This window comes from Prosopis cineraria, unplaced genomic scaffold, assembly GCF_029017545.1.
Source record: "Prosopis cineraria cultivar Desert tree isolate PC_DT_omini unplaced genomic scaffold, ASM2901754v1 PC3, whole genome shotgun sequence".
NCBI classification, from domain to species: domain Eukaryota; kingdom Viridiplantae; phylum Streptophyta; class Magnoliopsida; order Fabales; family Fabaceae; genus Prosopis; species Prosopis cineraria.
Window position 1 is genome coordinate 2448415 of NW_026555334.1, and position 13222 is coordinate 2461636.

At 31.2% G+C, this 13222-nt stretch overlaps 1 protein-coding gene across 1 annotated transcript; it reads left to right on the top strand.

Annotated features, from left to right (window-relative positions):
- Positions 1–234: 234 nt before the first annotated feature.
- On the top strand, positions 235–741 carry LOC129307420 (uncharacterized). Its single transcript, XM_054948377.1, has one exon. The coding sequence runs from the start codon at positions 235–237 to the stop codon at positions 739–741; it is 507 nt and encodes a 168-aa protein (XP_054804352.1).
- Positions 742–13222: the final 12481 nt, after the last annotated feature.

Here is a 13222-nt window from a genome sequence, read left to right on the forward strand (position 1 = left end):
AGATAATAATGCCACGCCCTTTCCATAAAAGCAAATGTCATATTCTAATCGCTTCCCCGAGATTCCTGCTCTGTGCTTTTTCAGACATAAGGGACATGAGTGTGGTAATCAATCATGTATAAAAGGCTGCCACGCAACATGGTGACTACCACACGACCTCGAGAGTTTCGTTAGTAATTCTCGCATTGCTGCAAAATGGAATACATGGATTCACTATTTATGGAACATCTTTCGATGACGGCATTGGATTTATACCATTTGACGTTAGAAGGTAAATGGAGTGAAGTGGTGAAGGCATACAAAGAAAACGCAACGAATCACATGATGCCGGTCAACAGCGATGAAGACACGGCGTTGCATGTGGCAGCAAACGACAACAATACAGACGCCGTTGAGCAGCTGGTGCGTGAAATTAAGCAGACATCGTTGGCGTTGGAGAGTTTGAAACAAAAGAGTGTTGCAGGGGACACAGCGTTGCATTGTGCAGCATTTATAGGGTCACTCAAGATGTGTAAGTGCATCATTGAAGCTGATCATCATCATCAAAGACACGTGTTGATTGAAGAATGCAACGAAAAAGGAGAGGCTCCTCTGTTCTCGGCTGCTGTAAGTGGGCATAAGGAAGTTTTCTTTTACCTCCAATCTTGTTGCGCCGACCAGTCTCTTGGGCCATGCAGAAGAACAAGCGATGGCCAGACAGTCCTTCATCGTGCCATCAGCCGAGACTACTTTGGTCAGTAAATTAATTACTAGTAAACCTAGAATTGCCCCCGGTTAGGCTAATGAATCGGTGACTCAGTTTTGGAAATGGGTCCACTGGGTTGCTTTTTTTTTTTTGGATAATGCAACTTTTAATCCTCACTCAAATATTGATTTAATTTTTAAAATTTAATTTTTATCAATTCAGTCCTCTAAGTTTATTTCAGTTATGGATTTGGTCCTTGATGTTTAAAAAGGAAGCTACATTGTTAAATTAATATAAAAAAGTATGATTATTTAAATGGAAAAAAACATACTAAATTTTAAAAACAAGAGAACAAAACATTGTGCAAGGGATTATATTGATAAAAATTAAACTAATTTAAGGGTTAATTTTTTTCCTCATTAAGTTATATATACATGCCATGTCATTAATATAATTTACACATGAGTCCATTTATGTTTTAAAACTTAAATTACTCACATAATAATTTAAAAAAATATAAGGAGCCAAGTTGATAATTCAAAAAAAAAAATTGATGACCTGAATGTTCATTATCCCTATATATATATCGGTTTGCTCCCTTTGCTAAGCTTGAAATGACACTAATTTGAGTTTTAAAGTACCAAAGAAAAAATAAGCAGTATGTCAGTTTTGTAGTTTAATAACTCTATTTTGGATTATGTGTAGTTTATACGTGAAAGTTTCATTTACTTGTGGATTAATATTTTTTTAATGTAAATACTATTCTGAAAAATTGATGCAATAAATTGTAAATTTCTAAATTTGACTCGTGAATATTGTAGGAGGAAGCAGAACCGTTATAAATTTACAACTAATTAATGATTTATTTATTGATACATTTAACTAATTAATTCTTGCTCACGTACACAAGTCTATTCACTGCAGAGTTGGCATCTGAAATCATCAAACAGGACCAATGGGAAACTGAGGGTTCTATATCCTAGCCGACGAACCTTCTGCCTTCGAAAGGAGCACCAGTAATTTTAGATGGTATGCCAGGTTGGCATATAAGTGTAAGTACTCCATTTAGTTCTATTTATGAATCACTTGATGCATGTTATATTGGAATCAAAGAGAAAACCTTAAACCTTATTAATTCTGTCTTAAAATTTAATAAGTTCATCTCTTTCTCCTAATAAGGACAAAACAATTATTTTTAATAATTTTTTAAACATTTAATAAGAGCATAAATGCAAAATGAACATAGAAATTAATTAAGTACCCTATAAACATGATCAAAATTAATTTTATCTTTCTATCCTATAAATAGGACTTGAAGAGTATAACAAATATAATTGACCTCTTCATCACTAGTACGCATGTATGCTCCCCTTAATTATACTCCCTCCGTTCTGAAAATACCCTTAATTAAATTTTTCTCACCCACTCTCTTAATTATCAACTAAGGCCATTATTTTTATAAAGGTATTTTTGAAAAATCAAAAATCATATTAATTACTACCTAAATTTTGTAAATTGTATTGTTTTATAAATATTAAAATTCAACTCTTGTCTATTTTGGCCTATAAAAAAACAATGGAGGGAGTAATTATTGTTTATATTTATATAATTTCCTTTTTCATGCAGAAGGTATATACGTGAAACCATCGAGGAGCACCTACCATCCATCGAAATCTCAGCAGACTGGCAAGTTCGTGTTTACGAAAAGAAAGTGTTTTATTTGTTTAGCTTAGTTTTGCTTTATACTTGTGATCTGAAAATTAGACCAAGTTCATGTTTGATCGTAGCTCTTCCCGAAAGCATGGCGGATACAGAAAACCCAAGCGATCACATCTATGGATATGAAAATGTTGTTCCAAAAAATTATTGGACATGTTGTGGCATTTTCATGCATGCAATCCCCTATTTGGTTTGGCTCTGCGGACTCGTGTTTTTGGGACCCTATGGTACGTACGTACACTCTCGTTCTCTACCTAGGTACCTAATAAAAAGCTTGCTTGTGCTAATAAATAAAATATGGTGCTTTTAATTCTGTTATACGCACTTGTGGTTAATTATCTTGTTTATATATTAATTAAGGATTAGTGGTAATAACGACATTGAGGGAGAAGAAATAAAAGCACGTTTGGTGCGGTCAAATACTGGATGAACTTTGGAGGCATTAAGAGGTAGCATATGTTGGAGGAGATCGTGTCAAAGCCTATGTGATCCCCCAACCAGTTGCTATGACCGATAGCCCAAAAGGTTTTTGGTTCTTCACCCACCCATCATTATATCTCATCGAGATATTGATCTTTTCTTTATTTTTTTTAACCTTTTCTTTAATCATTACGCAACATGTTGAGCATAATGAGATGCTTAATGGACTAGCTATTTAAATGAGTTGGTTTTGCCAAGACAATTTCTAGCTATTTATTCTTATCAAAAGGTTTTTCTTCACCCATCATTCTATCTCATGGAGATATTGATCTTTTTTTCTTTTTAACCTTTCTTTACATACATGCTGAGTTTCATGTTGAGTAGAATGAAATGCTTAATGAGCTAGTTATTTAAATGGGTTGGCTTTTCCATAATGATTTCTAGCTTTTGAATATCCCATTCAAGATATAACCACCAAAATGGTTTACAGATCGAAAGAGTGAATTATATACTATAGTATATATACCTTGTTGTATGTGTGTCAAAAGTGTGTGTGTGTCAAAGTCCCACATTAACTAAAAGAAGGACTCTCCTAGTGTATATATACTATGAAATGAAGTGGGCTAGTAAAATGGGCTTGGAGGAGAAGTGGCCTCGCGCACATGAGACAGGCCAACACAAGGCAATTGCAGTTGAAATCATTCGATTTGCCCCTTGTGCATGAGTTCAAGAGGCAATGTATTCCTTTTACTGGGTTTTTTTTAAAAATTAAATAAACAATTATTTTTAGCTTACCCGAAAACCTTTGGATTTTGTGAAGTTAATGTCTTAAACGTTTGTTTGCCAAACGTCTGCGGATTAATGGACTGTGTAACCGAAGCATTAATCAATGTACGTTTTGCTGTTTAAAATGTGTGTAACCGAAGCATTAACCGGTGATTATGAGCCAGCGTTTGTGTCTCCGTCTTCAGGCTATATATAGCCCCTGGGTGCTGACAGAAAATGGTGACCAGCCTCTTGAGTTTTTGGGGTTCTCTCCTCCCTTTACCTTCTGCTCTCATGTTTGTCTGTGTCTATTTTTAGTCTCTGTTGTTCTATTCCCTTGCTCTGTCACAGGAAGTGCTTGTTTAATCCTGGAGAATTGCCGGTTCGTCGTTACAGTCTGCTGGAATAGTTCTTAAGCACAATGTCCTTCCAGACATGACTCAAGCAGTTTGTAGTTCGCTGTTCATGTCTGTCACCGGTGCCGCCTACATACCTTTTATTAAATAAGTTATGCACAACATTAATGGGTTAGATCATATCCAATGTCGACCTTTATGAACTTTTTGGGCTTGTGGTCCTTGGAATGTTATCCAAACTAAACTTATTCTTTGTAACTAACAATTATTACGTTCAACAAAATAAAATAGCCTCAAAATAAATATCACTACTATTGATTATGGATACATGGCAACACTTTAATTTTGGGCAAATTTCAAGTGATAATGCGAACCAAAAGGAAGGAACAAGTGTTGATGGCAAACAGAACTAGCAAAATGGTAGTAGAAATATTGCTCTCTTGAAATAATATTAGATATAGAGTCACCCATTGCATAGTATGGGATGATGCTTAATCGGCTTTTTTAATTGAGTTGGTTCTCTCATCATAATACATATAGCTTGGAATGGGCATATATTCTTAAATTCAACATTGGAAGTCTTTATAATAAAAACTAAATCCGAACAACATAAAGGTACAACAACAACAACAACAACAAGCCTTTATCCCACTAGGTGGGATCAGCTACATGGATTGCAAGACACCATTATGCTCTATCATTTATCAAGCTTTTAGAAATATTATTAATTAAGAGATTGCATTCAATAACTTCCAAGAGTATTTTCTTATACCTTCCTCTACCCCTCTTAACAGGGCTCAAAGTTATATGTTCCACTCTTTTCACTAGTGCCTCCCGTGATCTTCTTTGTACATGTCCAAACTATCTCAAATGATTTTCTACCATTTTTTCTTCAATAAGTTAAACAAACAATGTACAACACAAGATCCACTATGCACAACACAATATTCATATATTCTCAACTGAAAGTCCATGTGTGTCTAGTTTATCAATAGGCTAGGTTTAACAAAATGTACAAGTTAAGCAGACAATGTACAACATAATATTCACTATACACAACACAATGTTCATATATTCTAAACTGAAAATCCATATGTATTCAGTTTATCAGTTGGCTAGGCTTAATAAAAAGTTTCTCAAATTTATGAACAATAAAAAGTTTGTATATAATATGACAAGGTCCATTTATTAACAATATAATGTCCATCTATTTCACATGATTTGTATGATTAAACTGAACATTTGAAAAAGTTTCTCAAGTTTATGAAGAACAAAAATTCCGTATATAATATGAAAGTATCCATTTGCTAACAACACAATGTCCATATATTTACAACATAAGATTTGTTGATATGATACACATAAATATCCGTACAAGTTAATTGCAAAGTTTGCACGATATAAACTCCATAAATAACAACATAAATTTCATAAATAACATATATACCAGAACATGTATATCAGCTGCAGAAAAATATGTATCAGAAATAACAAAAAGTTCATAAATAACAACTTTTTTTCATTAAATGAACGTGAACACGTACATTATGACTAGATAAAACTGATATGGCTCAAACTCTCTCTATATCCTTTTTTGACAAAATAAAACTAATAATGTCAGATGCAGCAGCTTGATCCATTCTTTCCACACTATGATGGATCATTCCAAGAACCTGGCTGGCGTGAGAGGAATGTAATTGGGTGAATGCCTGATCGTCTTCTCCATAGCTATCTGGATAAAAGTGGATTGCCTACTCATACCTGTTGAACGAAAAAGCTTCAAATGAGAGAAAGAAGGAAGAGGGAGGAAGAAGAAGAGAGGGAATAGAGAAGCATGATAGGGAGGAAGATGAATTTGGTTATTACATCAGTGTTGAAAGAGGAAAAAAGAGAAGGAAGAGGGAGGAAGAAGTGAGAAAGAAGAAGAAATTTTCGCTCAGCAGCTGGTTATGGGAGATACAAATTGGTCATTTTACCACAAAACATAATTGCAAATGAGGCCTTTAGACTCTCAGAATAATTTCAAATTCTATTAGGCCTTATTTGCAAAATTCTTGCTTTTTAGGGCCTTTAGTGCCATTCCCCTATGTGTTTTTTCAACCTACATTCAAATAGTAAATAATATGATTATACGTGTGTGTAACTAAACATAAGTATCCCTCACATTAATTCCTTAACTATCTTCACATCCTTTTTTCTTAATTTTTAAAAAATGGATAAAAGCTCATGTGAATGGAGTTTAAGGCTTATTATGGATAAGAAGGGTTTCACCGCTCAAATAGCATTACTAAAATAATTACATATATTAGTGACTATCCACCAATTACTACAAAAAAAAATTGAGTTTTGCTGTCGATAAAAAGTCACTCCTTATGTAAAAATTGATTATAATTAGAGTTAATTTCCAATTCAGCAATCTAATATGTACGAGTGTTATTGAAATCTTACATTGAGTATTGGTGAACTGACATTTGTGAACAAGAGAAAAATAATAAATGCATACATACCTATAGCTTTCAGTAATAATAATATGCCAATTCTTTAACGTGTCTCACTAAAAAAAAATGATTTTCAGTGGTGACTCTAAAAAGTTGTCGCTGAGAATGAACAATCTACGGTGACAATAAAAGTCGCTGTTGAAAGTGTGACTTTCTGCGGCGATATTTGAAGTTGCCACTGAAATAGTGATTTTCAGTGGTGATATTAAAAAGTGCCGTTGATTGTCAGACTTTCAGCGGTGACAAGTGCATGTTGCCGTTGAAGGTCTCAGTTTCAGTGGCGACATATAAGTCGCCGTTGAAAGTTGAGAATTAGCAGCGACTTTTTAATGCCGCCGTTGATTGTCAACATATTTTAAAATATATTATAATTTTTTTTAAAAAACTTATGTTGTAAGTTTCAACGGTGACATATAAGTCGCCGCTGAAGTTGAGAATTAGGAGCGACTTTTTAATATCGCTGCTAATCGTCAACATATTTTAAAATATGTTATAATTTTTTAAAAAAACTTATGTTATAAGTTTTACTAGTGACATATAAGTCGTCGCTAAAAGTTGAGAATCAGCGGTGACTTTTTAACATTGCCGCTAAAAATGAGACTTTTACCGGCGACTTTGAATGTTGCCGCTGAAAGTTTGATTTTGTCATAATTTTTATTTTTATTTATCTAATATTTAAAATTTTAAGACATTAATTTTGTTGTATTATTTTAATTTTATAATGAATATATAAAATAACATAATGAGTTTTCATTTAATATATTCTATAGTTAAATTATAACTTTAAGATAAGGTTAAGGTATTATTTAATGCTAATGAGCTAAAGTAAAGAATTAAACCAAACCATATTATTTTACGTGTGTGTTTGTCTTAAAAAATTTACAACTGAGGTTAAGATTCAACCGAGGTTAGCAAACTAAGGTTAGAAGAAAAGTCAGTAAATGTAATATGATTTATGTTTGAATATATTTTTTTTAAAAGTCAATTAGATAAACTGAAATTTGTTTGGATAATTTTATTCAAAAGCCAGTTGAGATGTTTAATGGCCAAAATAAATATGAAATTTTTAATATATTTTTTTGACTAATTAATAACTAAAACAAATTAAATTTAAAATTATAACTAATAAGTGAAAAATCTTAAATATTCAAGATTGAAGAGAAGAGAGAGAAAGCATAAGTCATCGGATTAATGTTGAAGTCAATAACACTACTTGTTTATAATAATTAAACATGTGATACTTAAATTTATTCATTCATAAAATGATATTTCATCTAATATAATTTTTCAATTCAAATTTTACATTTAACACCAGTAACTTTAAAGCTTGATGCCAGTTTAGAAACATAAATAATTATAAACTAATGTATAATCATCAGTATTTTTACTATTTATTCTTAGATATTTTTTATATTATAATTATAAATATGAATAATAAAATAAATAATATAACAACCTCAAGAAGTAAAAAAAATTAAAATAAATAATACAAATGATATTGTATCAATTTTATTTATAGTTTACTTTAGACAAAACAAATAATATAATTTGCAATTTTATAAATTAAAAGAATTAAATTGAAGTATTTAAGGATAGTAATGATATTTTATAATATTTAATATTTAATATATATGTGTGTTTGTATAGTTTAATAATATGTATATATATTTAATTATGCAATAATAGGCTATAGGTTCATTCCAGCTCAGTGGCAAAATGGTTGGACACAAAAGGAGGAGGTCATGGATTCAAACCTTGAAGGAGATAACTTTTAAAATGAAAATATAAATTGGTGACATGGCGCCATGTGGCGTGAGGTGAGGGTGACACATGGAGGGTGACATGGCACCACGTGCACAAGGCAGGGCTTTATGTGGAGGGTGATGTGGCATGAGGTGGGGCGCCACGTGGATGTGACGTGGTGCCATGTGTAAGTGAACCAACATTACTTTTCAGCGGTGACAAAAAAGTCACCGCTGATTGGTAGTTTATGCGGCGACAAATGTCGCCACTGATACTTAACATTCAGCAGCGACTATTTTATCGCCGCTGATGTATGGTTTTTGCGGCGACAAAATGTCGTCGTTGATTTTTAACTTTCAGTGGCGACTATTTTTTGGCGGCGACAAATTTTTTGTTCTACGACAACATTTGTCGTCGCTGATTCTCAACTTTTAACGGTGATTTTTATTGTCGTCGCAGATTGAATTAGCGACAAGAGCTCTCGCGGCGACATTGTGGTGACTTTTTGTTGTCGCTAAAAACTTTCAACGGCAAATTTTTAGCTTTTAATGGTGACAAATGTCGCCGTTAAAGGTCAATTTTTTTGTAGTGTGTGTATGTAATATATATTGTTTTGATTTGATTTTAATTTCTCAATCCAATTTTTCAAAACATTCAAAATTTGTGTAGTCATGTGTATTTTTTCTCTATCACATGTAGATGATTCTTAACAAACATCCTCTCCTATTTGATTATTTTAATTCGAAATGGATAAATATTATAGTTGAACCGTGTCTATTTTCTTTCAAAATATTCTATTAATTAATTTCTTGTAGTATTTGAAAATGATTCTTGGGAAACGTAAAAAATAATTGTAATCATTGTATTGATAACAACATAATTAATTAAATAAATAAAAATCGATTATCAACAAATTTGTTTGCCAGTAAATTAAACAGATTAATACTTGTATGAATTCATGTAAGTTTGTTTCTATCTATAGTCTTCGGCCACAAAGAAAGTAAAACATAACTGTCTGTATTAATTCGTGGAACACATGGGAATATATGATATGAGTGTCGTTGCTTCTTCCAGGACGAATAATTCTATCCAATTTTGTAACTTTGAAGATTGCTAAATTGAGAAGGGAAAATGGGAAACATAAGTTGATTTGCGCCATTAAAGATCTGAAAACGAGTATGAGGTAAAGGACATTATATGATATGAAATAAGATAGAGAATGATATTGCCCATGAGTTATATATCTTTTTTACTTTATCTCTTATTTTGATGAAGTATTTTTTACTTTATCTCTCCCAAGGAACATAATATATATTCCATACGTTTTAAATGTAAGATTTATTTTTTGGGAAAGTAATATATTTTTAATATATTAGACATTTTACTTAATTTTTAAGGACAGTTAATTAATATTACGCTTGTTTCACATATAGGGCTATTTTTTAAGTCCTATATTTCAAAATAGAAGAAATTTATTTAAAGAGAAATTGATAGTTAATACCTTTTTATTTATAAGGCGAGTATATCAAATTACGTAATCTTACCTAACAACTGCTTAATGATCAATATTGTTAAATAAAGGTAATAGAATATTACATAATCTCACCTAACAAATTAGGCAATCTTTATTTAATATATTATTTCTGAAAGAATATTAAAAAGAGAGAATTTAATGCGAAGGATAATATTGAAAAAGTATTACTAATAAAGTGTTTTAAAGTATCTTATATTATTTTACAGTATTTTATTTAATATTTTATTTCTAAAAGAATATTATTTTTGTTAAAGTATCTTATATTTTGAGATATCAAATATCTCTCAAAAGTGTTTTATAAATTAAGCAGAGGGGTATTATATATGTAAAATTGTCTTGTCTTTGTGTGAGAGAGAGTATTTAAGAAAAAAATTATAATTTTATTATTCTTTATCAATTTCTATCTCTCTGAGTTTTATATATTAAATTCTATTCTTGATAAAACAGCCCTTTTTGCACCAATCTATTAATTAGGTTTCATGCACTCAATCTCACTCCTGTGTAATTACCAGAAAGAAAACTTATACTGAAAACTAGAGAACATTTACCTTAACCTACAAGTATATGCATGCTAAGCACTCACCTTCAAATGCAGTTTATTATTGGCCAAAAAAATGCAGTTTATTTATTTAATATAAAAGGCTGTTTTAATTGATAAAGAATAATAAAATTATAAATTTTCTCTTAAATTATGTTACTTGTGAATAATGAGAACAATGTCACTTAATTAAAAAAAAAATGAGAGCATCATCATGTGTGTTAAAAGTAGAAATTACAATTTTATCCCTCCTTAAATTGTGTTAAAGAATAATAAAAAATATTTTTTTCATGTCATGTGCCATATGTATTGCATTAATATGACATGATAATGACTATATTAATAAAATAACAAATAATTAATGGTAAGGGATTTTGAAAAACAAAATTAAAAGTTAGAGAAGTTAATTTTAAATGTTGAAAGGTGATAGGGGTCATATGTAACTGCCTCAAAGTTAAGAGGTTTTTATGCATCTTAGTCTAATGCTACTTGGATAAATATTATTGTTAAGGCAAGACTTATGTGCTTAGCCTTATATACTTAATATATTTATATCAAATCAAATCATGATAAGTGAATTTTAATGCATTAATTTAATTAATAACAAGAATTTATTATAAAAAGAATATATAAAAGATCCACATGTATTGAGTTAATTGGATACAAGCATCTTAAGTATATAAGATTAAATATATAAATTTTTCCCTTATTGTTAAATTGTCTATTTACTTTCAAAATAGTCTCTTAATTAATTTCTTGTAGTATTTTAAAATGATTATTGGGAAACGTAAAAATTAATTGTAATTATTGTATTAATAAAAATATAACTAATAAATTAAATCAACAATCGATTATCAAGAAATTTATTTAATTTGCCAGTAAATTAAACCGATATAATATTTGTGTGGATTCAAGTTTGTTTCTCTCTGTAGTCTTTAGCCGCAAAGAAAATAAAATATATCTGTCTGTATTAATTCATGGAAGACAACGGAATAAATTATATGATTATTGCTTGTTGCAGGACAAATAATTCTATCCAATTTTATAACTTTCAAGATTGCTAAAGTGTGAAGGCTAGATATGAATTTATGGCCTTTTAGCTTTTGTTACTTTTTATTTATTATTACACTTTAAATTGTATAGGCTAGATATGAATTTATGGCTTTTTAGCATTTTGTTACATTTTATTTACTATTAAACTTTAATTATTTATTCGAGTTAACTCTGTCCGGCTCCACCTAGCTATTTGTTCTTTTCTTCTCTAAATAAGCTAATTTAGTCTAGTAATTGATCTAGTATATCCGTTCTTTTTTGTCATATTCGAATGCATATATGGTTTTGTTTGCACAAAGCTTAATGTTCTTGATTTATTGTGAAGGAAATTAGTCAAGAACTTAATTATGTATAGATAATTTTCTTCTTCTTTGAAATGGAGAGAAAGATAGAGAGGTTATAAAGAATCACGAGCCAAGTGAGCTGTAAAATAGTCCATTGAAACGCCCATTATATTTATTTGACAATGATAATTACTTTAGAATAATTATTCTTTTTCCGACGACATGTAGGAACCATAAGCTGATTTGTGCCATTAAATATCTGAAAACGTCGAGGTAAAGGACATCATATGATACGAAATAATAAAATAGAGAATGATGTTCGTGGGAGTTACGTTTCTTTGTACTTTATCTCTTATTTTGATGAAGTCTCTTTACTTTATCTCTCCCTAGGAACGTAATATATATTCCATTCGTTTTAAATGTAAGATTTATTTTTTGGGAAAGTAATATATTTTAATAGATAAGACATTTTACATAATTTTAAGGATAATTAATACTACGTTTGTTTCAAACATATGGCTTTTTTTCTTCCTTTAAGTAAATAGAAGAAATTTCTTAGAATTTAAAGAGCAATTAATACATTTGTATTTTTTTTAAAGTCCTAATAAATACTTAATGGTCAAAAGTGTTAAATAAAAGCAAAGTTGAAAAAGAATTCGAGATCTCAATTACCTAATATTATGTTTAGATACATATGGATTTAAATTTGAGCCAAATCTATTATTTGAATAATTAATAATGTATGAATTTAGATTCGACTCAAATCTAAATACAAGTTCAACCTCAATCTTTTTGTAATTTGAAATCTTTTCTAAACCCTTATTATTTCAGATACTAACTCAATCTCTATTGTAATTTGACCAAAATTCATGAAGACTTGATTGGTCCTCCAATGGTAATTGGACTGGATCACCAAAGCTGATGAAACCAAGTTGTCATCATTGACTAGGATCGAACCGTTGCTACTTACTGGGATTGCACTGCTAGTGCCAATCGAGACCAAATGGCTAACTTTCATTAGGACCGAACTGTTTATGCTAATAGGGATTAGAGTGTAGGCGACAATTTGGACTAGACTATCGACTTCCATCTAGACCAAATTGTTGGCACTGACCCAAACTAGATGACAGACTTCCACAGAGATTAGACCATTGATAATGACCCAGACAAGCCCTTAACTTCTACTAGGACTGCACCTCGATGACGATTGGGATTGGACGGCTAACTTCAACTGAGACCAAACAAACGGCGATGATCAAGACCAGACGGTCGAGTTCTACCTAACAGCTAACTGCCACCAAGATTGCATCATTGGCGATGATCGGGATCAGACAACCAACTTCCATAGGGATCGTACCGACAATGACAACTAGGACTGGATGAATAAACCCGTAAGACTGAGCATCTTGTGTTGACTGGGATCGAATGACCTCTTGCTACCGAGATTGGACCGTCAATGCTGACCATGATCGAATCGTCAGCTGTCCAATCCTGGTCAAAGTTGCCAGTCCGATCTCATCAAAGTCTTTGAGCCAATCATGGTGGGAGTCGGTTATTCGATCCTAGTTGTAGGTACAATCTCGATCAAAAATGGCAATTTGATCCTGATCGCCTCCCAATTGAAGGT